This window comes from Piliocolobus tephrosceles, chromosome 20, assembly GCF_002776525.5.
Source record: "Piliocolobus tephrosceles isolate RC106 chromosome 20, ASM277652v3, whole genome shotgun sequence".
Lineage (NCBI taxonomy): Eukaryota > Metazoa > Chordata > Mammalia > Primates > Cercopithecidae > Piliocolobus > Piliocolobus tephrosceles.
This window is the reverse complement of record NC_045453.1, coordinates 15,596,979-15,624,571: the sequence shown is the minus strand read 5'-3', so window position 1 is coordinate 15,624,571 and position 27,593 is coordinate 15,596,979. Positions and strand designations below refer to the sequence as shown.

Below are 27,593 nucleotides of genomic sequence, written 5' to 3'. Positions count from 1 at the left end.
GCATTGATTCCTTTTTATAAAGTCAGTGCTTATGACATGATGAGGGAGGTTCTAGTACTATCCTGTTTTATGGATGAAAAGATTGAAGTTTGGAGAGATGAGTTAACTAGTCAAAGATCACCCTCTGGCGAATGGGGTGTTTGCTAGGGAAGTCAATTAGGATGGTTTGTAAGAGGAGATGACATCTAAGACGAATCTTGAAGAATGAATACAAATTTATTTTAAAAGGCAGGGAGGGAAAGGCATTTGAGTTGTCAAGGACAGTGTGTCCGATGAGCTAGAAGGGTGGATGATAGATGATGGCAGAGTTTGGAAAGTCTAAGTTGTTTAATGTACATTGCAAAGAGGACAGACAGGGAGATCAGCCTGCAGGGACAAGCAGATCTTGGAGGGCTTTGACTGTCAGGCTAATGGATGGAACTTAGTTTAAAGCAGTGCTGCTCCTACTGCCCATGGTGAAGGGATGCTTTTCCTCCCCACTCTTTGTGGAGTAATACTCTTATAAACCATGGTTAAAAAAAAAAAAATCATGGCAATGCCAAATTGCCGTAACAGTTCCTAAACCTCTCTCTCTTTCCTCCTTTATCTCCTTGTGAACTGATGCACACAGTGCACAGATTGGCACCAATCCATAAAGCATGCTTAGAGGAACACTCTCCACATTGTCTTGGCTTGGGGCTGTTGAAAGTTTTATTATTTTTTTAACAATGTTATTAAGGTAAAATGTACATATCACAGAATCCACCTATTTTAAATATGCAATCCCATGACTTTAGATAACCTATTGAATTGTGCAACCGTCATCATAAACCAGTGCAGAACATGTTCATCATCCCAGTAAGATACCCTGTGCTCATTTGCAGTTAATCACCACGTGCACTGTTGAAAGGTGTTAGATTAGAGAGTGAGGCAGTCAGATCTGCATTTTGGAGAAATTTCTCTAGCGTTGGAAGCAGAAGATGAACCAGTGGCTGAGAGCTTCTTAGACTTCCTCCAAGTTCATATCCATGGTACGGTTCTTCCAGATTTTAGTGTTAGGAATACATTTATCTATTGAGATCACTTGTTGGGTTTACCTTAATGAGACAATTCAAGCTTTATTTCCCTTTTGCCTTGGTAACGAGAAATCAGAATTTAATACTCAATTACCCTCAATATTTAACCTGGATTTTTGCCATGCATATTTCAATTTTATCCTCAATGGCTTGTGATTTCCTTTTAGAATAATTTTATTTTTCTTCATGATGCATTTCCTGAAATTCCTTTTAGAAGTAGGGGAGAGGTTATGATGATGATGATGGTGGTGGTGGTGATGGTGATACCTACCGTTCATTGGGTGTTTATCATGTTCCAGGCACAATGCAAAATATTTCACATACATTACCTTGTTTAATCTTCACAATAATCCTTTGAGGCAGGTACTACTATACCCATTTTATAGGCGATGAAACGAAGGCTTAGAAATGGTAAGTGATAACCCAAGCTCTAACGGAGGTAGTGCCTTGTTTTTTTATCCATTCTTTTTGATTTCACTGTCTAAGCTAGTATAATCCCATATAAATATAATGGGAACCACACGTGCCATTTATAAATGTTTAGTAGCCACATTAAAAAGTAAAAGGAAGTCAGTGAAATTAATTTGTGTGTGTGCAAGCTCCGCCTCCCGGGTTCACGCCATTCTCCTGCCTCAGCCTCCTGAGTAGCTGGGACTATAGGCACCCGCCACCACACCTGGCTGTTTTATATTTTTAGATCTTGGAGGGCTTTGACTGTGTTTCACCGTGTTAGCCAGGATGGTCTTGATTTCCTGGCCTTGTGATCCACCCGCCTTGGCCTCCCAGTTTTAATAATATACTTTACTTAACCCAATGTATCCAAAATACTATCACTTCGACATGTAATCAATCTAAACAATTATTAGTGAGATGTTTTCTGTTCTCTCCCTATCAGTCTTTATAATTCAGTCTATATTTTACACTTACAGTAAGTCTCAATTTAAACGTTTTATTTTCATTAGTAATACTGATCTGTACTTAGATACATAAAATGTATAGCTCAAGAAGTGGATACACATACACAAGTTGTTCCAAGTATTCTTAAGTGAATTGGGTATCAGTTTTTAAATTAAAATTTAAGGTAACTGAAGTAAAATGAGAAGTTCAGTTTCCCAGTCTCATTAGCCACACTTCAGTAGCTGGTGGTTGTCAAATTAGTACAGATCATCATTTTTTTTTTTTTTTTTTTTTTTGAGACGGAGTCTCGCTCTGTCGCCCAGGCTGGAGTGCAGTGGCCGGATCTCAGTTCACTGCAAGCTCCGCCTCCCGGGTTTACGCCATTCTCCTGCCTCAGCCTCCCGAGTAGCTGGGACTACAGGTGCCCGCCACCTCGCCCGGCTAGTTTTTTTGTATTTTTTAGTAGAGACGGGGTTTCACCGTGTTAGCCAGGATGGTCTCGATCTCCTGACCTCGTGATCTGCCCGTCTCGGCCTCCCAAAGTGCTGGGATTACAGGCTTGAGCCACTGCGCCCGGCCCAGATCATAATTCTTAACCACTTGGCTCCATAATTTCCCCTAGTAGAGTTCTTGAAAGTCTTAGCCATGCCTAGAGTATGGGTGAGGAGATGAAGGGGGTGACTCCAAGGCTGGGATCTCAGAAGGGACCTGGCCTTTATGGGGTGCTGGTTATGCTTATTCTCATCTTCCATTGCTGGAGAATCTTGCAACTGTCTCTTGTAGTGCCTTGGTCTGTGTTGAGGGTTTTCTTAAGGTTTTTATTTTGGAGTTCTTTGTCAGTAGACTTAAAGGAGTAGATAATAAGATACATGTGGCAGGGATTGTCGAACAGCACAGGGTACTCCCGCAACCCTGGAGATATCCAAGCAGCCTGGGAGATGGTCCTAAATAGCCCTGTTTGTGACCATGTTTCCATTGCTTCTCCCCCAACCTCATCTCCTTGGCCTGTCCATGGGTGGCCAAGAGCCAGAGACAGGAAATTAAGAAAGTTAGGAAGAGAGCAGAAATAAAAGAGGCAGTGAGAAAGAGAAGAAAAGAGAAAAAGAGAGAGTGAATTCTTGGAAGAACTCATCACACTATCATTCAGCCACTCCCTCTCCATTCTCATCTACTTGTCAGTCGTTTTGCTTCTTGCGTGAGCCAGGCCAGTTCAGGCATTGGTAACACAGAGGTGAGTGGGACAGAGCTGGCCTTGGGGTGGTCAGGGTGGACTGTGTCATTTGGTGTGACGTTAAGCCCCTATTCCCTTCTTTTCAACAGCAGGAACCTATGAATGAAAGTGGCTAAAAGGAGAGTCCTTTGTTTTTAACGTGTGTTACCCACAGTGTGACCTGTTTTATCCTAGATATTTTGAGACAAATTATACACCTTTGGCCTCATTACTTCTGTGTCTTTTCCTTTTGTGTAATATGTTTTAGTACAAACCTTTATCTGAAACTGATGGTGTCAGATATGTGTCGGAATTCAGAATGTTTGGAATTTAGTAATATATTGACATGTCTTCTGTATTTTATAACAACCCTGGTAGGGTCTGAGGCCATACCCTGTAACCAAATCTAATGTTTCTACAGCAAAACTTACACATACTCACAAGAAATGGGATAAATAAAGACTGTAAGTAGTATCAGGCCAATTCAGCTGTGTTCAGGTTTTACCACCAAATTACTTTGTGTAATACTAAGGTGAAGAACCTTGTTTTCAGAGCTTTTGGGGTTTCAGAATTGCATTAAGCGTATAGCCCTATATTCTCTACCTGCACAGTTGCATGAACAAGGGGATCAGATCTTGCTTGTATGTTCTGGGAAGAATACCCAGTGTATGATTTGTAGAGTGTGCTCTGTGGAACATTTGTTCCCCAAGATTCTCTGGTGGAGGTCACAACATTTTGAAAAAGCTGTGTGATGTATCTGGTTCTAGGAGACTCACAATTACGCATGTGATAGTTCTGAGGAGTCAGAAATAAATGGATTTGTTGGTGTTTAACTTATTGTCTTTCCTCTAAGTTTGATCTTGGCCCTCTTTTTGTCGGATGACCACCTGACTATAGAGATAGTATTCTGCAGACCAGTGGCCCCACATCTCAGTTGGCTGGGACAACCCTGGTTTACTCCCATTATCCTGGTGAAATTAAGAGCATCCATTTCATAGTGTGCCCCAGTTTCAGTGATAAATTATATCGTCTTCCTATCCATAGACATTTACAGTATGTGTACTGGCACGTGTGACTTAGGTTTATCCTCATTTTGTAGATAAGGTAAACATTTTCTGTTAAGGGCCAGAAAGAAAATATTTTAGTCTTTGCAAGCCATACACTTTCTGTTGCAATTACTCAATTCTGCCATCGTACCATGAAAACAGTCATAGATAATATGTAAATGAATGGACCCAGCTGTGTTCCAACAAAACTTTATGTGCAAAAACAGGTGGTGGACTGGATTTGGCTTCCAGGCCATAGCTGAACCCTGATGTACATGATAAAGCTAATGTCCAGAGTTGCATAGTGAAGTCCAAGAGCACATAGCAAATTATTGGCAAAGCTGAGAGCAGATCCCAGATACCCTACTCCCTAGACTGTCACCACTGTATCATTGACTATAGACATCAAGTGTCTCTAAAAGCTCACAGGCATGGTCAGTGAGGCTTTAAGGTTCCAATTAGAAACCCGATATACAGGACCAGATGCAAATGGGTACAGGATGGGGCCACAGGTGGAAGTACAATGAACAAGAAAATTGACCCAGTACCGGGACAGTCACACCATTTCCATGCTTTTTGATGAGGCATGGAGGGAAAAGGACATTTCTGGAGTACCCTCTATGTTCACACCCTATGAGAGGCATGAGATCTGTGCAGTAGCCCCCTCTATTAGGTAGCAACATGTCCTATCTTCCAGCATAGGAAGCACTATTGGTAAATTCAGATCCCCGTGATCTTTCCTAGGTCCTCCAGCTCCAAGCTCTGCTTTGCCTTTAGGGAAAATAGCTTGCCCTTGCTGAGAATCTTCTTCCTAGCTGTGTAATGTTGGCTGTATCCTGTCATCTTTCAGAATCACAGTTTCCTCATCAGTAGAACAGAGAGGATATTAGGTATGACAGGCCCTTCTGCCAATGAAATTAGAGAACATATACGTATCATCATGTCAGGTATATTAGTCTGTTTGCACACTGCTATGAAGAACTGCCCAAGACTGGGTAATTTATAAAGAAAAGAGGTTTAATTGACTCACAGTTCTGCATGGCTGGGGAGACCTCAGGAAACTTACAATCATGGCAGAAGGGGAAGCGGGCATGTCTTACATGGTGGCAGGCAAGAGAGGGCTGGTGAAGGAGCAACTGTCAAACACTTATAAAACCATCAGATCTTGTGGTAACTCACTCACTACCACAAGAATAGCATGGGGGAACCACCCCCATTATCCAATCGCATCGCACCAGGTTCCTTTCTCAACATGTGTGGATTATAGGGATTACAATTCAAGATGAGATTTGGGTGGGAACACAGAGCCAAACCCTATCAGCAGGCTTGCAGTGGGCCTCAGCAATTGTTGGAAGGAAGGAAGAAAAAAGGAAAAGAGGGAAAAAGAAAGAAAGGGGAAGGAGGAAGGAAGCCCTTTTAAAATAAATAGCCAGTGTTATTTAGCCTGCACTCAGTAACCTCCTTGCCATCCCTTGGATAAGCAGCTTCATCTGGGAGAATTTTCTGATTAGAACCTTGTTGGCTACTGCAGCCTCATTACATTTCCTTGGCTGAGAGTAGCAGTTTGGAGACATGTTATACACACACAGTCACTAATGGATACTCACTTAGCCACAAACACTGCAGAGTGCACACATAGGGACAAGCATCCACAGACTCTCAGATTCAAAACACACTTGCACATGCACACATAGGTACAGTAGCAAGAAAAGGGGGCCTATCAGAAAATCCAAAGACACTAGCAAAATGGGTTTTAAAATTCACCAGACCTGGAGGTCTGCTCCTGTACATATGATTCTGTGGGCTAGATACGAATTACTGGGCTTAGGACCTGATGGTGTATGTGTTAATTTATTAAAGTCATATTTTATAGTTCTGAAATTGACTTTTAGCTCTCTAATAAACACTGAAATTTCCTGTTTCTCATTAGTGTGCACCAGACTTTCGGCAAGGCCTGGGATAAGAATCTAACCTCCGCCAGCCATCTCCTGACATGTGCCTTTTCTTGGGAAAGCAGGGGCTTATTTACTTTTAATTGACAAATATTAATTGTGTGTATTTATAGGGTATAGTGTGATATTTTGATCTATGTATGTGTTATAGAAATACTTAATCAAACTAATGAACATATCCATTACCTCACCAACTTAACTTTTTTGTGTACTGAGAACACTAAAAAAGATCTGTTCTTTTAGCAATTTTGAAATACACAATACATTATTATTAAATGTGGTCACCACTCAGGGCTGAATGGCTGTTAAGTCATGTATACTTCAGATCACAGCTCCTTTCTAGGTGATATTAATTTGATTTCATATTTTCTAATGATTCTGAACTTTTCTGTTTCAGGATTTAAAAAACTAAGAGAATGTCTGTTAATTTTGCAACCATCTGCTTGCCCTAGTCTCTATCACCTGCCTAGGGAAAATTATATTTTATTCGGTAGTTATAATCACTATATAGGCTGCTGAAATTAAGGACTCACCCAGCTTTGGTTCAACTGGACTTGAAACTCAGTCCCTTTCCCAGGAAATCCCTGCTGTCTGGCACTCTGTAGATTTAGTAACTTTACTCACAATGGAGTGGAGTTATCACAGTGAGGGGCCTACTCTACCACCCTTGAAATTCTATTCCACCTGCTCCCTTATCCATCCCACTTCTTTCCACTAAGCATCAAATCCTCCTCCTTGTCTTATACAGGTCTCCTTGGGCTGATATGGTAAAAAGTGTCTCACTTAATTTTACCCTAAGCAATCTCTCCCCATGATAATATGTATATTTGAGGAGTTCTGATGTGCCAACATTTTTCTCTTCTCCTGAAGATGTTTGCACCCCCTTGAAATTTTTGCCATGCAAGTTTTCTGCTCGAGAACTATAAAAGATGAAGTTAAAGCACCAGGTCTTTTAAACCATGGCCTGATAAATCCACACCCTCCTCCTCCAAGTGACCAAAACCACTTTTTGGAGGGGTTGAGCATCACTCATCTCAGAGCCTCTTGTGGGGAATTGCTTCCTGGCTTTGCACAAGTCCTCATGCACAGGGAGAGGTTTTCACCTTTCCATGCAAGCCTCATCTCTTCAACACCTGCACCAGGAGGTCACTAATGAGACCCATGGGCTGGAGCATGTGCAATAGATGGTAGGTCCACATGGCAGCCTTGGAGCTGAAGAGCATCTACAGAGAAGTTGGAATTCTCAGTCTGGGCCCTCTACTCCAGTCCCTGTACTCAGGGTCTTGCCCTCCATATACTGATTTGGAGTGCCACTGGGTATGCATGGCCTGTGTGAGTTCCCCATCCCATCCCTACTCCCCTGCCTCTTAAAGACAGGAGGAAAACGCTACACCAGTGTCACCTCTAGACTTCTCTACTCACTCCCCTGACTCTCCCATTTCCTGACTTTCATTCCTCGAGGGCCTTGGTTGAATTTTCCTGAGAGTGTGCTTGGGTCAGAGATAACCATTCTCCCTCTCCTCAGGACACCTTGGCAGGTCTTTCCATCTCCGAGGGTCCTGGCATCACCTTGTCCCCTTGTGGTGTCTGTCCCTAGGAACTGGAGCTGGCTGTCCTACCGGGTGAGGCTTCCTGTGGCTAGGAGCCTCACATCAGAAGCATATTGATGGAGTGATCATCTCCTTCCAAGGTTGTAGGTGTCTTCTGGGGCACCTTCTGATCATCCTCAGTGTCATTTTACGCAATTACATTAATAGATTATTACCATTTTTACTTCCTCTTTTTGTGAATTTCCTGTTGAAGTCATTGGCCACTTTTTAATTGGAATGGTTTATTTATTTTTCTGTTGATTCTCAAGAGTCCTTTGCACACAAAAAAGAATATTTTCATATTAGCTGACACAGGTGTTACAAATATTATTCTCAGCCTGTCATTTGACTTTTAATTTTGTTTTAGATTTTTGCTAACATGCCAAGCACACTTGACACCATAGTTATTAAGAAAGCATTGTGTAACTTTAAATAAGTTGGTTTTTAAGATGTTGTCACTAATTTCTAGTTTTAGTTAATTTGATTAGAAAATGTATAGGCCCAAAATTAAACAATTTCTTCTTCGAGGGATTTATTGAAGTTACATTGTAGCCTACTATATGATTTTTTTTTGCAACTGAGCCATAGCATTTGAATAGAAGTTTCATTCTGTCTTTATTAACATATATCTAGGAAATACATTATTATTTACATTATATATACTTGCTTTTCCCTATATGATTAGTCAAAGTCTAAGACATAGGTTGGAGTTTTCAACCCATGTCTTTTTCGTCATTTTCTCCACTTAAGTCTCTTGACTCGTGTTTTTTCTAAATGATCATTTAATCCACCTAATTTTTTCATTGTTATTTTCAGTTAAAATTCTACTTTGAGGCTTTCACATTATTTCTGCAACAACTGCTTTCTGTCATTTGCATTTCTTTATTACGTCTTTGTTCAACTTTTTCTTTTTATTGTTATTGAGTCATTCTGTTTTAGGTGTTCATCTTATAGCATACAATTAGACTTTGTTTATTTAGACAGTCTGAGAACTTTTCTGTATTTTAACCCGTTTATATTTATTGTCACAACAGAAACATTTTTTCTTTATTTTGTCATTTTTATTACACAGTTTGAATGCTTTTGTGCTATTTCTTTTAAATGCATTTACTGTGTATGTTCTATTTGCTTTTTTTTCTATGAACTTTGCTTTTGGTTTCCTTTGAATTATTAAAAAATATAATTAGACACATGATTATTTACAGGAAGGCTTTCTGTTTACTTTTCCCTCTGCAAGATGAGGTGGCTAGCACGTTACTTTTGCAAACTTTCCCCTACCTCTTGAATAATTTTGTTTGTTGAGTCTCTCTGAAGGACCCTGCTATCTTAGTAAACTATTCTTCCAGAATGGCCGTCATGCTGGAGCAACAGCTCTATAATGTGACTGTCATCCCCAAGGCACTTCACCTAACTCCCAGGCAGCCACATGCTGTTTCACAACAGATCCTACCACTTAAAGAAGCTGCCTCTTCTCAGCCATCACCATGATCTCCAGTGGTTCCCATTGGTTCTCCATAGTTCTTTTGTCACAGTTGTTGGAGTTCTAAGCCCCAATGAGAACACTAGTCTTTGAATCCAGTGACCTGGAGTGACCACGTAGGCCACAAAAAGATTTCACAGGGAGGTTTTCCTGTTGGTCTCATCATCTACCTTATATTCTATCCATTGACTTGAACTGAGGAGTAAAACACAGGAGAGGGAGGGTCCTTTTTAGAGGCTGTCAGGTGTTGGAGATGAAAACTGAAGACACTGAACAAGAGCAGTGGTTCTGATGTCTGGTTGGTTTTTACCTCAAAAGAATGCCTGCTTCCAGTGGTTCATCCTAATAGCAGAGATATATGACATGGGAAGATTTGAGAAATGCTAGTAAGGTAGAATACAAAGGAAAATGGAGACGAGGGCTGAGGCAGAAGGAGAGGCCCACCCTGGTCTCTAGCTTGGGTGACTGAATGGGTCATAGTACCACTTACCATATTCCATATTTCAGAAAGAATAGCCCATTGGTCAATGAGGGAAAAGGTTTGAGGAGGAAGCTGTGCGGAATCTGCTGTATTCATGTCATTGATGTGGTACCTAGGTAGAAACATGGATCTGTGAACTGGATATGTAAGACGGATGCGCGGGTGAAAGGTCTATGGTGCAGAGCTGGGCTTGGGAGTTATCAGTGCATTGGCAGCTGTTGCAGGGAGAGTATATGCAGTGAAAAGATGTCTAACGGGAGCCCACGTTAGAAGGCAGGATGGAGAAGGAGCAATGCCTACAGACCTATGGTAGAACAGGGCCAGATTCATGAGAACAATCATAAGAATTAAGTGTTATCTGAGCCTAAATAGAAAAAAGACCCAGAAGTGGAGAGTCCATGAACACTGACAGTTGTAGAAGAATGGTCAAGTTGTGACAATAATTCTAGTAAATATTTCTTGAGAATGTACCATGTACCATACATTGTTCTAAGTGGAGTATTAACTCCATGATTCTAAAAAGTCACCCAATGAGGTAGACACTGTAATTAAAGATGCAGAAAATGAGGCACAGAGCAGTAACATAACTTTCCCAAGACCACTAACTAGCAAGTGGCACAGCCAGGACTTGAACCTAAGTACTTGGAACCAGAGTTTAAGCACTGCACTATCTTCCTTCTTAAAGTAAGATAAAGACTGAAAATATCTACTGGATTTAGCAATTAGAAGATTATTAGTATCTTCTGTGTAAGCAGTTTTGAGGGAAGTGTGGAATATGGAATCCAGATCGTATTAGGTTATAATTTTGCAATGGAGAGTCAGAAAATGTTGGGAGTGAATGAAGATAAAACTACTGAGAATTGTAAGTGTTGCTGAAACACAACTGGATGGTATTCACAGAAAACCTGCTGCTAAAGGGTGGTTTTTAAAGAATAGGAGAAGCTGTTGACCTGTCAGAATTAGGGATGAAAGGGAGGATTTGGAGATATAGGATAGACAGAGAAAACCAAAAAGAATCCAAAAGCTGGAAAATATAGCAAGAGTCCGGGTCAGGAGCACTGGTGTTCCTTGCAAAGAAGAGGCAGGAATGGTGTGGTTGGATATCAAGTCAATGGGTAAAAAGTTAGAAGTCAGTCCCTCTCTTTCCCTCTTGCCTCTTGAAGATGTGGGTGTCTGCTGGGATTACATGGGTGCATGTTGAAAGGGCGGCAGTTGTGTAAGGTACAGGATTGCAGAAGGCAGTTGTGTTATAGGCTTGGCAAAGTTGAAATAAAGGTGCAAAGGAATGGGTGCTTTAAGAGAGACTCGTATGGAGTCTGAGGAGCCCACATGGTAGCCTGGGCCTTCTGCATTAATAAGCCAAGGATTAGATAAGAAAAGCAGAGCTCCAGGCTACCACGTGAGCCTGAGGAGCAGGTCAAGAGGAGTCAACTGGGAGAAGACTGTGGGTGGAGATTGTGCTGGAGTATGGGAAAGTGAAATTTCCAATTTCCAGAAGGTGAAAAATGAGGTGAAAGTGGGGCTAAAGTGGATTGGAGAAGGCCGTTGGAACTAGAGAGGTCAAGGATGTTGGTTGTGCTACCCACACAGACATTGATATCTACTTGGTGAAGATAGGGGTTAAGTGATGAGGGAAGCTAAATACATTACAAAATTTTTATGGAAATAGCAGTGTAGGTGGAAGTCAGTTGCCTTCTACTCCTGGATACCAAGAGGTAGATTGCCACTTATTTTTAAGAGATTTATTATAAATTCAAATGTAATATGTTCCTTGGCAATGTAGAATCAACTCATGGTAAACCCTCCTTGGCTTATGGCAACTTCCAAGGTAGGCATCTCTCTTATCCTTTATAAGAAAGTTGGGATATGAGAAAGTAGTTCCCTGTAGGATGGTCAAGTTGTGACTTAACCCTTGAAGCCGCAATGAGAAAGATACAGATTGGGGTTTCCAAGACCTCGGTGTTTGGGTTGTTTTTCCTGCATCTAAGTGTTATTTCTGAAATTCATTAAAAATATTCTATGCGACTGGCTCTTCCTTTGCTAGCTACCAAAGTGTGGCCTTTTTGCCTTGTGTTGAAAACCCCAGTCAATTGCCAGGGTAGCGTGCTGTCTTAATAGAAGGTTTCTTGGGTAGCTTCTGATGGGAAGTTGAAACATAAAGGGCTGGGGGCCGGGCAGCTTCCTATGATGAATGCCTACAACCATTTCTGTGAAATTGACTCCCGCTCTGTGTGTTGCAGGTGATATTTGAATCCGTCTCATTGAAGGGTCATCCTGGCTACATTGCTGTGGACGAAGTCCGGGTGCTTGCTCATCCGTGCAGTAAGTATGTTCCTTCCTCCCAACACAGCCTTGATCCATGCCAGACTAGGTAGCATAGAGCCTGCAATCCCCTCCATTCATTCAGCTCACCAACATCTCTCTCTGTCTCTCTCTCTCTCTTTTAATCCTTCAGAAATGCTTACATACTCAATGCAATCAGTCCTGAATAAATCCATAATTTTGCCGGCCTGTTCAACAGGCAGCACCTCCAGGAATTTGCAGAGAGTGGCAAAACATCTTTATTTGATGTTTTTAATCTCTCTCCATTATTAAGGGAGTCTAAAGTCCTGATTGTTTATTAGTGGGATTCAGACCACTGAAGTGGAAGAATTAGAGGGCTTTGGATAGAATCTTGTGCAATTGTCTTTAAAAAAATAAAGAACACCACCAAAACACTGAGCAAATTAGCACACTGTTCACTTACAGAGAAAAGTACCCTGAAGCTATTAATTCTTTTAAAATAATTTTAAATATACTCATCAGCTCCGTGTAGGCATAGAGAGAGATTTCTCATAGTGGATAGTACTTATTGCACAGCGTCAAGAGTCCTCAAAGGCGTGCCACTCCTTCATACCGATCCACTTCTTTGCCATATTTAGTCTCAGACATTGGAATGTTTTTCAGCAGGGAGATGTGGTTTCTGGGTTTGCTAAATCTCAGAGGCCGTAAGTCCTGAGTACAGGTAGTTGAGGTGACATCATACCCAGTGACATTTGGGTGGGGGGACTGAAATAAAACTGATTTGCATGCAGATTATGGCAGCCCCTGGGAGGGGTAGCTGGGATGCCAGCCCCACGAGTTTGTTAGTGTTCTACAGATTGGAGATTCCCAGTAGTTTCTCGGCAGCCATCCAGTTCTAGGTAATCCCCTGTGGGCTCTCTCCACTCCTTCCATATGGCTATGTGTCGTGCTTTGGGCTGTGGTGCAGTTTGCTGCTGCCTCCAGAGACATCATGGGTCCTCCTCTCCTTATGTGCTTCTCAATCCTCCCATTTGGGGACTATTCTGATTTCAGCCTCATCCATGTTGCTTTAATTGAAATGACTTTCCATTTCTGCTGCAATGAATTTGTCAGACCCTCAGATGTAACTTCCCTCCCTCTGCCTGGCACTAGAATGCCATTGTCTGACTCATTGTCTTAGAGCCCCTTCTCTGGAGGAATTTGGAACACATTACAAGTTCTGAACATTATTTTGAGAGACTGTGTTTGGGTCCTGTGCAGGACAGATCCTCTTTCCCAAGAAGCAACTGGTATCTTGGGAATGCTGATATGCTACTGGGCTCTTCGTTGCACTGGCTGAGAGTCCCTACCCTCTGGGTTACTTCCTGAGTCTTTTAGAATTTCTCAGATGGGTCTGTCATTCAGTCATGCCTGAGGAAATGTTTCTGTTGACCCAGACTTCATGTGAAGAGGATCCCAGAAATCCCCCCAGCTATGCAGGGTTTACGTGGTAGATAGGCATAGGAATCTCCTTCACCACGGTGAAATATTCCCCACCCTAGACTCATGGGAGTCAGCATCAGCTGCTCATTGGAGAATGATCTTTGGTCTAAGACTGGGCAACTGTGTTGGGAGATGTCAACGCTACCTGTGGTCCATTTAATTGCATGCGCTCAACCTTGCACCACCTCCAGTTTCAAGGTAGTCTCTCTGAAACATGCCTTCTGTCTTCCTCATTCCCTGCCTACATCTCATCCACTCAGGGCATGCTTGCCTCTGCCCCATCTTCCTGTGTTCCTGCTTCTTACCTTGTGCTGGATGCTTGGACTTTGTCTTTCTAGTGGGTGACAGCTGGCTTTTCCCAGGGGAAAATAGCTTGAGTCTCACTACCTGGATCCCAGAACTTTGTGCTCTAATGGGAGTTTTCACTTCCATCCTGATGCCCAACCTTGACAACTGTCAAGCCGTAACTACCTGTCAAGCCGTAACTACCTTCAAGCCCAAAGTGGTAAAAGCTCTGCCTTACCTCAAAGCACTGACCATGGTTTGCTGTCACAAGCATATGCACCATTCTCTTTGATAAATATCCATGGGAGAGGGTTCTCTGGAGGGCACTGGAATGACTGTCCACCCCCAAAGTCTCATGAGTCCTCTTGAAATTCTCCTTTCATTGGGGCTGCTCCTGAAGTTAGAGTTCTCCTGACAACCTCACCCTCCTCCTGCAGAGGGGTGTGGGTTGCATGGTTATGAAATTGCTGAGAACCGGTTACCCAGCAAATGGACCATGGGATATAACTCAGGAATTCATGATCCTGGCTTTATGTCCGCGTAATGTGCTTCTGTTGGGTTCAATCTCAGTGTTGAGGCAGCTGAAGCATAAACTTCCCAGAAACCACTATGTGAAGACCCCATAGGAGTGGCTGGAATTGGAAAAAAATTCGCTTCACTATATGGACAAATACTGGCAGTGTATATAATGTCTGAGGTATATCCACAGCTCATGAATCATGTGGAGTTGAGTAGGGCCTATCAAAGTCCCTTTCCTAAGGACCGGTGCTCAGTCCATACCTAGCCCAGGTTTTTATTCTTTCTTTCAGCAAGTACATATGTCAGCTATGTGTTAAGAACTTTCCTAGGCACAGTGATAGTTAAGTGACGAAGAAAGGTTTGGTCCTTGTACTCATGGTGTTTGATTAGCAGGAGGGCCAATGGAAAGAAAGTCACTAAATCAGTAATATTAAGTAACCCAAAATTTCAGATAGTGAAAACTCCTGTGGATATAATAAGTGTGGGTGTCTGGGATACGGGAGGGCTTCTTGGATATAGTGGTCAGAGGAGATATCTTTGTAAATGTGACCTGAGCTGGGACTCACATCACAGGAAGGAGTTCACAGTCTAGTGGTTTGCGGGAGGGGTGCTTCAGACAGAGGTGACAGCGGTTGCAGAGGTCCTGCACAGGGAGTTGGCTTGATGCTACCAGCATGTCCTGAGCATACGGAGCACGGGAGAAAGTGGTTAGGGCAAACGTTGGGCAGGAAAGCCTGGACCTTGGGCATCATCGTTGAGTAGTTTAAATGTTTGTCTAAGTGCAGGGAGGCTCTGCTGCAGGGAGTGCTGCTGGAGAAGGGTCACTTGGGCTGCTCTGTGTTGAAGGACCATAAAGAAGATGTCAGGAAACCTAGGAGGAAGAAAGTTCTGGAGCAATGCAAGAGGTGGTGGTGGCCTGCACCAGAGTGGTTGAGAGATATCCATTCATCATCCAACAAGTATTTATTGAGCGTGAGCTCCATGTCAGGCACCATTCTGGGTTTGTGGGAGTGAGAAAGACAGATTAACTGTCTGTCTTCATGGACTTCTGTTGAAGTGAAGGAGGCTGAAATAAAACAAAGTAATTATATGATTATATTATTATAATCTATATATTATATAATTATTGTACAAGTATGATATTGAATATAGAATATAGAATGATATAGAAGTATGTATTATATAAATGTAAGTTATAATATATAAATATATAATCATATAATTTACATTTATATTTAATATATACATTTATAATTATATAATGTGATTATATAATTATGTGCACAGACAGTGCGTTAGTTTGCTAAAGCTGCTGTAACAAAACCCCTCAGACTGGATGGCTTAAGCAACTTAAATGTATTTTATTTTCTCACAATTCTGGAGGCTGGCAGTCCAAAATTAAGGTGTTGGCAGCGCTAGTTTCTCCTGAGGCTCTTTCTTTGCTTGCAAGTGGCTGTCTTCTTGCTGAGGCCTCACATGGTCATTCGTCTGTACTCACAGTCCCTTAGTGTCTCTCTGTGCATTCACATGTCCTTCTCTGTTGAGAATACTGGTCAGATTGGATTGGATTAGGGCTTTCCCTAAAGGGCTCATTTTAATTTAATCACGTCTTTAAAGGCCCTGCTGCTCAATATATTTGAGATACTGGGGGTTAGGGTCATATATCAAAAGATAAATCTGGGGGAGGCACAGTTCAGACCGTGACAAATGATAAGTAGGACAATGAAGAAGCATAGAGCATAGCGGTGGATAGAGGTGCACAGATTAGAGATCCATTTAGGAGGCAGAGCCAACTGGTCTCATTTGATGAATTGGATTAGGAGTCAGGCATCAGACATGACACACTCACAGATTTCTAGCTTAAGCAAGGTGGTGCGAGCCGGGGAAGAGCTGAGCAGGCTGCCTTTGAGGAGCCAGCTATGGGCCCTAGGGGCTGCTTACAGGAATTACCTATCATGCAACTGGACAGTAGCTTCTGAACTCCCCTTTAGAATAATGGTGCTTTTCCCCAACCTCCAGTCTTAGAATTTATGACTTCACTCATAGATGGTTAAAAATTTAACTATATTGAAATATATGCATTCAATTCAAAAAACCCTGTGGACATAAAGTCTTTTTAATTCTCCCCTTCTGTCCTCTAAAACATATTTTCTATTAACATATGGTCAGAGTTTATCAATAAGTGATTCCACTAAATATTCCAAAAGTTCCAGGGAGCGAGTGACTGATTTGCAATTGTATCTTCAATTGATTGGCACTGAAATTAGAACTGTAGATAATCGCCTCCAAGCTCCCAAAACAGTAACCAAAAGACAGGCATAATACTCAAAGGAAATTATTTTCTCTTACAAATGGAAACCTCTCATCTATATTTTATAGCCCATTTAACATTTTTGTGTTATTCTAAAAGTATTCTAGCCTTAGTTACCCTCTGCTGCTGTTTCTCAGTGTTAGCCATTAGTGGGGCCAAGGCAGTTATAACTGTTTACCGTAAATGTCAGTATGATTTTTCCAGTCTGTTTCAAAGTTTCTAGCTTCTAAGTTGACTTTTCTTTCCCCCTCACAATCTTGTGGGGCCATGTCCCCGAGCCCACAGAGTGTCTGCAGCATGTTTCTAATGTGTGTACTGGGCTTTCTCCACAATTGTGTGGCTTCCTACCGAGCACTGGCAGGTTTAAAGAGCAAGATAAAGGGCACAATAATATGTCTTCAGATGCTGCACTGACATCTGCAGGAGTCTAAATGTCACCAACGTCAAGGCATTTTTGCCCCAAATGCACAGCCAGTCTTCTGTTAAGCCCATTTAGTGGCACCACATCTTGGGGGGAATTGGGTCTCAGTGTGGAGTGAGTAGGAAATGCTTAGAGCCACGAGCTGATGGCTGACCTGGGTACAAAGGTCAACTGTGTTTGGCTAAAGGTGAGTGAGTTGAAGCTCGTGGAGCATAAGTTCTCTCCCAGAGCAGCAGATGCTGGGGGAAGGTGACAGTTGGGAGAGTCTGTGGCTGATGGGCAGGCTGTGTGAGGGCATGGAAAAAGGAGGGTCAGAGAGGCCAGGAACACAGGGAAGAGGACCAAACAGGTCCTCCACATAAGCACAATCCCCAGAGAGCACTGCCTGTCATGAGCCAAGGATGACCCAGAACCCCAAGGAGCAGACAAAGGTCCTGAGCAAGGAGAGGGTGGTCTATATCCGCTCCTGTGCTGGGAACTGCAGTTGGGGCTGGCCTTCATGTGATGCCCACAGTGTACTGCATGGAGTGGTGGGGGCGTTCCTGCCTGTATGGGGCTGGATCGGGTGAGACTGGCTAGCGGAAATTGTTGCAGATGACTTACGTAGGAGCTGCATATCAGAGACCGCAGATTGCTAGAGCCTGCCTGCCCCCATGTTTTGTTAATCCTGTATTGTGTTTTAATAACATGTTGAGGTTAGAGTGAGAGATTTCATATAAAGTCTGGATTTCTTACTGGCCTTGAGAAATCAGATGTTTGACACCCCTATACAAAGCATGCATGCCTGGCCTATCTCTGCTGAATTTAAGTAGGAACTGCCCCCTTTCAGTGGGACGCAGAGTCTCTCTCCATTTCCCTCCAGTCCTCACCACTCCTATTGTCTCCCCAGTGCTAAGGCTACTGGTGGATGCCAGTTGTTATTGTGCTTGCAACACTGCTTTTCTTATATAAAGAAATGTTTATTTTTCTCAAGTCTCTATCCAAAGTGGGAAAATAAAAGATGGGGTAAGGGAGTGGTATTTTTGTTCTGTTTTACAGCTGAACGACTTTATCAATTTACATAACCGGCTCTTGTAGGTGCATGCGTTCATAATCCCTGCTGTAAATCGCCAGCATTTGCCCAGAATATTCACACTAGGAGGCGTTAAACATCTAAACTCTCTACCACTGAACCTAGAAGGGAGGGAAGAAGAGGAATTGAAGATGAAAGAATCAAGGTAAAAGATCTGTTGCTAAGAAGGAAGAAGTGGAGAGGAGTCAGAGGCATGCTGGGGACATTGATCCAGAGAAGATTCATTGCCAATTGTACATATCCCAGAGGTTAAACCATTTTCTCGAAGGGTAAGGGAAGAGCGTTTCTTTGTAAAACCAAACACAGAGTTTCCCAGCATTGGAGCTAAGACTCTGCACTCCCTTCCCACCTGGGGTGGATGTGTTCACTCCCGCTTTAAACCTGTGGTATGAACAGACTTACAAGGTTCACTGTATTTCCACTTCAAGAATTGACTTGAACTGATAGTTCCAAAAATAACTTTATAAAATCATACAGGAGAGCCAAAAGGAAACAATTTCGGACAATCAAAGCAGCATGGCATTTGTCAAGTTGACTAGATGCAGGAATTTTCAACTCTGAAAAGCCCAAAAAAGTGGTTTTCCCTGGGCCTTGGGTCCTTGACACCACGCCAGCCATGGTGGTTCAAAGGTAGCCTGAGGGGGTCTCTGAGCTCCTATCATTAGTTTTAAAACCTGAGCAAAAGTACATTGGGGAAATGGAGATACTGCCCACTTCCTGGATTTTTCTGGGGGTTTCCGTGAGATACGACGTGTCAAGTTCTTCAAACAGTGTCAGGGTCATCCTAAGTGATACATGAACTCTTCACTGAGCCAGGCCGCTTCTTAAGCGCCAATTCCACCCTGCCTAGTGCTCTCCCAAGAAGTTTACCTAATTGTTCCAAGATTCTTGGCTTTTGCTAAGCTTTATAGGGGCTGACACAGATAGGTAGACCAAATAGTTCAAATCAAGGAAAAATAGCAAGGAAAGGGGTCACTTTTAATAAAATATTTGGGAGCATGGAAAGAAACCTGAACCAGCAGCACAGCCCTGACTGGGAGCACCTTCTGCAGACCCTGGAGTCTATCTGGAGACACCATCCTCATTCCCAGTGCCCAGGAGGCAAGAGAGCATAGCTGCTTGTTAAATGCTGAGTCTGGGGCTAAAGTGGACCTGGATTCAATTCTGTTCCTGTCTTTCACTAGTGCTGTGTAGCTTTCAGCACATTAAACTTGCTGAGCCTTGATTTCTACCTAACAGGGAAATCATAATAGTGTCTGCTTTACAGGAACGTCATGAAGTTAAGTTAGATAGAGGATGCAAAGCATTTGTCATAGTACCTGGCATTGTAGGAGCTCTCAGTAAATGACATTTTTGTTACTATTTGTCTCTCTGTGTATTTGACTCCCTCTAGAAAGACGGCCAAAGCCTCCTGTTAAACCTCCTTGATCCTCTCCTAACTCTCCATTTGTTTCCATTCTGGGGGTGGTCCCAGTTCATCACTGATTTGATTGATGGCATAGAGATCCTTCATTGTGCCTCAATGAAGAAACCAGTCCTTCTAGATACAAGTTATCAGCCGATGGAGAGCTGTTACTTATGTTATTATTTGTAGAGTGCAGGTAGGTGAGAACCCTTCTCCACAAAAAGGGAAAGAGATGGACCCAGGTTACTCAATATAAAAGGTAGACTTAATACGAAGAGTGTCTGCTCATACACACTCTGATTTTCATTTTTGAAAGACCTTTTCCCCGTTATGTCCAGTCCCTCGAATCAATGCTCCCTCCAAGCACCATCACAGAGTAAGACTCTGGGGTCTTGTGACGTTGGGCACATTTCTAGAGTTCTCTGTGCCTCCGTTCATTCACTGTGAAATAGAGAAAATAACACTACTGACTGCTTTGTGTTAGGTGAGTTACTGCAGAGAGACACTTCATGTGGTACTTATCACATAGCAAGCACTAAGAATGACAGCTACTAGTGCTTTCCTTCTCTTTTCCTCCCTCTTCCACTCTTTGTCTTCCTCATCATCTTCCTCATCAGCATCGTCACCCAGGCCAAGCATACAGGTATCAGGCCCAAAGATGCTTCACTACAGCTTTCTTTTTTTTGCTTCTTGAGGTTGCAGAGAAGCATCACCTATCATTAATATCTACACTCCTCCTGCCCCCCAATTTTTCTTCTAACTTTTGGTGTCATAGTTTCACCTTTTGTGCAATGCCAGCCCCAGAAGAATGATCAATTTGGGTGTATTCTAAGCATGTTTGTGCCAGTTTCACAGAGCAACGTTGCATAGCAGCTAGTAATAGGACACAGAGATCTAAATTCATGTCCTGATTCCCTCACCCTCTGGATGTGTGTCTGTGCCAAATGATGATGTAAATCCTCAGAGCCTTGATGTTCTGATCTGTGAAATGGTGATACTGTCCACTTCATGGATTTTTGTGAGGTTTCAGTGAGATACTGCATGTAAAGTTCGAACAGTGCCAGACTCATAATAAGCGATCAATGAACTCTTCGCTGAGCTGGGCCACTTCTCAAGTCCCAATTCCACCTTGCCCAGTGCCCATCCTGAGCTGCCATCCACCAACAGGGAAGTGGTGCAGGCTGTTGAATCTCATTCTTCTGTGTTCCTTGGTTTCTCTCTTAGGAAAAGCACCTCATTTTCTGCGACTCCAAAACGTGGAGGTGAATGTGGGGCAGAATGCCACATTTCAGTGCATTGCTGGTGGGAAGTGGTCTCAGCATGACAAGCTTTGGCTCCAGGTAAGCGTGACAGAAGCCTCTGCTCAGACTTGTTAGGATGAGAAAGGGAAAAGAAGGAATGGAAGGAAACGGCTCTATGGCAACACAAGTGTATTGAACAAAGACCTGCGGAGGGGGACACCAGCTAGCACTGGAGCCCGCCCCTGCTTACAAACTGTGGTAATTATAGGTCCAGGTGGGAGAGGTCTGGGCTTGTGAGATGGGGTGGGTGGTGTGGTCAGCTGCTGATAAGCAAGGAGTTTCCTGGGGTCAGGCAGTTAAGTCTGGGACTTGTCTGGCGGGATGTGTCTCATGGCCTGAGCCCCAGTGGAATTTTCTGCTCTAAGCAGCATTTGCAAAATGGCAGAGATTTACAAAATGGGGCAGCTTGGGCTAACAATGCTGCCTTCTCCCTTGATAAGGGAAGAAAGTGTGTGCTGTGGTGAAGGGTTTGCTGTGTAAGGGAAAGAGATATTTTTAAAGTACTTCTGTTTCTTTGATGGTGCCCCGCATCTATGATCTTGTTAAATCTTAACTGTAATTCTGCTAGGCAGGCATTGGTATAACCATTTCATACATGCAGAAACCGAGACCAAAACCTCAAAGTTCTATAGCTGGAATTTGTAACTGTGACCTTTTCCAACTACCCTCTAACAAACTTTGTCTTTTAATTGTAGATTACTAGGGCTAAGGCAAACGGAATATCTTAGGTTCTGGATATGTGGTTGTCATGTAATCTTAACTGGAAGGTTCTTGGATATCCAGTGATTGACTAGTACATCTGAGTAAAATTAGAGAGTTGCTCTTTATGGGAATTTTTCACTAAAATGAACAATCTATCTGTTTTTTGGTTAAATAAGTCCATTAGTAAAGTCCATCAGGGAAGTGTTTTAAGCTTGAATTTGCCTTCCTATTATTTCTGCTAATTCATGCTACTTTCCAAGAAAGATGAGAAAGGATCTCTTTGAGTGGGGGTTAGGGACAGAGGGCGACACATAGAACTAAAACATAACTTGTTAGAACATTAGCATGCTTGTATTAATACCAACAAAAATAGCAAGTTTTTGAAGCAGCGCAGAAGTGGGAGCTGTGCTGTTTGGTGCAGGAACCACTACATGTAGCTGTGGTTATTTAACATTAAAAAAATTATTTCTATACAAAAATTAGCTGGTCGTGGTGGTGAGTGCCTGTAATCCCAGCTACTTGGGAGGCTGAGGCAGGAGAATCACTTGAACCCGGGAGGTGGAGGTTGCAGTGAGCTGAGATTGCACTAGTGCACTCCAGCCTGGGCAGCAGAGCAAAACTCCTTCTCAAAAAAAATAAAATAAAATTCTAAATAGCTTTGTTGAGTTATAACTGAGATGTGATGTTTAAAGTATACAGTTTTAATATGTTTATATGTGAAAGTATTACCACAATCAAGATATCGAATGTACGCATGACATCCAAAATTCCATTCCCATGTATAATCACTTCCTTCTGACCTCCCCACTCCCATCTGTCACAGGCAACCGCCAATCTGCTTTCTGACAATACGTATTAGCTTGCATGGTCTAGAATTTTATATAAATGGAAGCATGCAGTGTGTACCCTTCTTTCCTACAACATACTTATATTGTTGTGTGTAACAATATTTATTATTTTTTGCTAAGAGATATTTCATAGAATGGATATACTACTATTTGTTTATCCATCTACCTGTTGATGGATACCTGTTGGGTTGTTGGCAGTTTCTGGCTATTACAAAGAAGTTGCTGTGAGCATGCATGTGGGAGTCTTCGTAGGGACATGTTCTTTCATTTCTCTTGGGTATGAAAGTGAATTAGAAGTGGAATGGCAGGGTCATCTCGTAGATATATGTTTAACTTTAAAGAACAACGAGCTGTTTGAAAAAATGGTTGTACCATTTTACGTTCCTACCAGCAGTCTCTGAAAGTTCTAGTTGCTCCATGTCCTCACCAGCACTCAGTATGGTTGGTCTTTTTAATTTTAGCATTTGAATAGGTGTGTAATGGGAGCACGTTGTAGTTTTATTTTTCATTTCTTTGAGGACTAATGATACCACACATATTTTCATGTGTTGTTTTCCTAGCTGTCTCTCCACACACTTTGCTGGAAGTTCATGTTGTCATTTCTCTTCTTGAATTTAAGCCATTTCCTGCAGTTAGAAAATCCTTGGGCATAAAGAGCCCATCTAGGGGCCAACAGTTCATCCTTGCCACTTAGCAGCACTGCAGAGTGAAATACCTGTTCTTTCTGCTTCCCGAGGTTGCTTGCAGACCACAGGAGAGCACAAGAAACCTCCACATGTCACCTCAGTATTCGGTAGTGTTATTTACTCTTTTCATTACAATTAGTGTTCAGATGTATTAGGCTGCCAAGAAGCTGTGTGATTTCAATGGCATTGCCTCAGGTGGGTCATGAGAATGAGGCAGGACCATCACAGTATTTTCAGCAACTTTGTTTGGGTTTTCCAATTATTTTCTGATTGTTACTGTGGCAGTTCAGAGCTGCATGCCCTGAACCTTGGGTCTGTCAGTGGGAGGATGTTAAAGGAGATCATAATTGAATATTTGAAGAAAACAGATGGAAACACATGACATGGAGCTCTTCCACGTCTTATCTTCTTGTCAATGTAAACCAAATCTTATTTCACAAAACGTCTTCCAGGTGGCTTTCAATGGGACATAAAACATGACAAGATATCATAAATTAAAAGTGAGGTAACACCAGATAGAAGGAAAAAATACACAGAGCTGGTAATAATGCAAAAACCGCATTTCTGCACACCTGTTACTAACTGGTGGGTCACACACGCAGCCTGCAGCTTTGTAACCACTAGTGGAATAAAGGAAACTCGTCAGATACATAGTTCACAATGTCTGTGAGATAAACAAAAAGCAATTGCTCAGGAAAATTCTACCTGTTGTTCACACAGAAGCCAGACAGGAATGGTTCCCAGGAGTCCCTGTAAAGAAAACACTGTATGATGCAATGAACAATTTTCCCCACCACAGTCTTACTAAGGTCACACAAGTGAGTTTCACAGGCCTGTTTCTTATGACGGCTGTGAGAAAGCAGTCTGGGGAGGAGAAGGCGGAGAGGGGGTGAAGTGGGCAAGAGGATATGGCAGCGTCCGCTGCTGTCTGCCAATCTGTCTCCATCCTGGGGCACTTGAAACGTATCTGGGAAGTGAATAGATTCAATAACGATTTTTCCAAGGAAACTTCCCTAAATATTGTCTCTCTCATCTACATTTCAGAAAATATTGGGAGGTACACAGTTTGTATTGTGCTCTCTGACAAATACCTGTGTGGCTAGGTAAGTCCAGGCTTATGTGCAGTAGGGTAATTGGAAGTAGATTGTATTAGTCAGGGTTCTCCAGAGAAGCTGTATGTGTGTGTGTGTGTATAATTTTATATATTTTAATATATAATAGTATGTTATATATTATATAACATAATTATATATAATTATGTTATCCTCTATTATATGTAATATATTATATAACAATATATAATATATAAAAATATATAATTGTATGTAATGAATATATTTATATATTTAAAATATATATATGTAAAAATATATATGTATAATCTTTATATAGCACTTATTAAAGAAAATATTTATAAATTTTATAAAATATAAAATATACATTATAAAATATGTTAAATATATTAAGGAAAATATATAAGTATATATTAATATATATTTGTGTATATATAGTATTTCTTAATGAGTGTTTCCTTATAGATGGAAACAATTCCATCCATAGTAAGTCTTTTCCTTCCATATATAATAAATCCTTCCTATATGGAAGGAAAGGACTTAGTACAAGGAATTGACTCATGTAACTGTGGAAAGTGAGAAGTCTCCTTATCTCCCATCTGCGAGCTGGAGATCCAGGAATGGCAGTGGTGTAATTCCAGTCCAAGTTCAGGAGAAGACCATTATTCCAACTCAGGCAATCAGGGAGGAAGCAAAAGGGGCAAACTCTTCTTCCCCTGCTTTTCTGTTCTATTCTTCTAAAGGTCGGAGTGTCCATCCACGCTGGGGAGGGCCACATACTTTACTGAGTCCACTGATTCAAATGCTCATCTCATCCAGACACCCTCACAGACACACCCAGACATAATGTTTAATTTGGGTACTCTGTTAGAGTCAAGTTGACTCATAAAATTAACCATTGCATAAGTTAACATCTTTCTACAAAAAGAAGGGCATCTATCAAGACACCTGCCACCCCAGAGATGATCGCAGCCACCATCCAAGACAGGCCAAGGCAGTGGCCAGTTTCTCATGAGATGTTTCTTCAGATGTGTCCCAGCACTAGAGGACTGGCTGGCACTCTCGCCATTGTTCTGCCTCATGTAATAAGGCTGGGGTGACTTAGCCTGAGAATTTCCAAAGCAAATGAAACAGACACACCATGGCCAAAAGAGTCTCTAGAAGACAGCTACAGCAGGCCTCCTGTTTAGCAATGCTACTTCCTGCTGTAGCTTCTGAGATATGCTGAGGAATTTCGCTAAGTTACTGAAAGTGGTAACTTTTCAAATCAGCCAGTTGTAATTCGGGGAAATAAAGATGTTGTTTCCAGGATGGCAGGTATGGCAGTGGCCCTTCTTTCTGACAATGATTAGAAAGCAGCCAGTGGACTCATGGTTTGAGATAAATCCCTGTTGCCTGTGTCATGGAATGCTGGCCTTCCTTTCTGTAGAGTGGGACTTTACAGCTTGCTTTTCCTTAAGAGGTTTTGGATCATAAATTAACAGGTTAAAAGGAGGACCAGCCGATGCCTTTGTTTTGCACCCCTCTGGAAGTTTTATATGTCTTTGGAAGACCCCATCTGTTGGTGCTGGCTTTTGTGGAATTATAGTTCAAGTTCTACATGAGAATCAATAGACAGGACCGATGCAGAAATGCAACCACATGAGCCTAGAACAATTGTAGTGAATCAGGGAAATTGTAGTGAATCAGGGAAAAGGATGATAGAAGGATAGTACAAAATTATAAGCAAGTTTTTCATGTCCTAGGATCATGTCTCCTTGAGGTGAAGTGTATGATGCCATGATCTGTGGTGGAAGGGGCTCAATCATAACTTGCTTATTCCTTATGTGATACATTGGCCTGAGGAATGCAGACATGTAACTTTGCAAGCAGTTTTTCAAGCAAGGAGATGGTGTACATTCTAAGGGGAATAGCCACTAAGCAAAGTGGTCTACAGTTTTGTGGAGTCCATTTAAAAAATGAAAATCAGGATACAACTAGGTGGGACTATACCAACATAATTATAAGTGTAGCACAGTGAAAATGTAAATGGGTACCTCTTTTCTGCAAGATAATTAGGCAGTTGATATCTAAAGCCTTAAATGTGCATGTTTTTCCAATGAGTAAATTTACTTATGGAAATTTACCTAAGGAAATATCCAGAGATGAGGACAAAAATGTATCTGCAAGTGTGTTCAGTAGGACAAGAGGCTGGAAAGAACCTACATTTTCAGCAAAAGAGATTGATTAAGTAAATAAGGGAATGGTATCATTAAATATCAGATTATAGAGGTATATTTAATAACATTTTCATAACAGGTAAGTGAAAAGGATGAGTTATAGAGTCATATAATATTAATATATTAAGCTTTAAGAAAAAATATATACACATATACATGCTCATATACATAATGTATATCAATATATAATCTGTATATACTTACGTATATACATACACACTCCTATAACTCCATGAAACACATATTAAGACACTTAATTGATTGTAATAATAGATTATGATGCTTTTTATTTTCATCGCCATTCTTTTCTGTTTTATCCAAATAATCTAAATTGCATACACTAAACCAACATAAACAAAATGCTACTAAAAAACGAAAGATGGTCACTTTTTCCCAGTTACAGAATATTCCTAGTAAGAAGCCATGTACCCTAGAACATAAAGTATAATAAAAATATATATATATATATTAAAAAGCCTTTGCTGGATTTGGCATAGCTAATTCCAACAGTGAGGACACAGGTTTTTCCCACACCCCCATCATCACCATCAGACACTACTCATCCAGAAGGATGTTTATAGACAGGAGTGTGTCCTCCTGCCTTTATGAAGGAGCATGGCGGATGGGGCTCCTTCTTTGAATTCCTCAGGGACTCCAGAGCAGAGTCTGTCAGCCCTACCATGGAGCTGACTTTCAGGCTTCCCTACAAAGGATTCGCTCCATGAGGTGTTTATATGACGAATAACATTGAAAGACTCTCAGAAATGAAGCCATGTGTCCAAACGCCGTGTGCAGATCTCTGTAGGGACAGTGTATGTTTCCAGGCAAATTGCGTGCACTGGACTGGGAGCAGATCTGAATCTGGCAGGGGAAGGTTCCTGCCTGCGCTCTGAGCCTGCAGGCTCACAGCAGCAGCCGCACCAGGGTTGATGAGCTGAGGAGGTGCATCAGTCTTTACTGCAGCTGGTTCGCCCAGTAAACCTGTTTCCTCGCTCCTGCAGCGCTGCTGCTGGCCTCTGAGGCTGTGAGTGTTTGGGGGACCAGCTCCTCCTCCTACCTGCCTGCCTCTGAACCAGAAGTCCCTTCTGTGTGAGATTTCTGTTGACAATCTAGTGGTCATGCTGCAACTAAGCATTGATGATAATGTAATGATACTATGCATAACAGCTGACGTTTATTAAGTGCTTACACATCGGATGTATTTAGTTCTCATAACCAGTCTTTCAGATAGATGTGACTGTAGTCCCATTTATAGATGAGGAGACTGAGCCTTAGA

The 27,593-nt window shown here is 41.9% G+C and overlaps 1 protein-coding gene across 2 annotated transcripts in view; it reads left to right on the top strand.

Annotated features, from left to right (window-relative positions):
* The window catches only part of PTPRT (protein tyrosine phosphatase receptor type T), a 1,114,757-nt gene that overhangs the window by 401,141 nt on the left and 686,023 nt on the right, over positions 1 to 27,593 (top strand). For both annotated transcript variants that reach the window (XM_023227953.2, XM_023227952.2), the window contains exons 4-5: positions 11,951 to 12,032; positions 20,713 to 20,828. In XM_023227953.2, the coding sequence (XP_023083721.1) occupies positions 11,951 to 12,032; positions 20,713 to 20,828 (198 nt within the window). The remainder of the gene's footprint in view (positions 1 to 11,950; positions 12,033 to 20,712; positions 20,829 to 27,593) is intronic.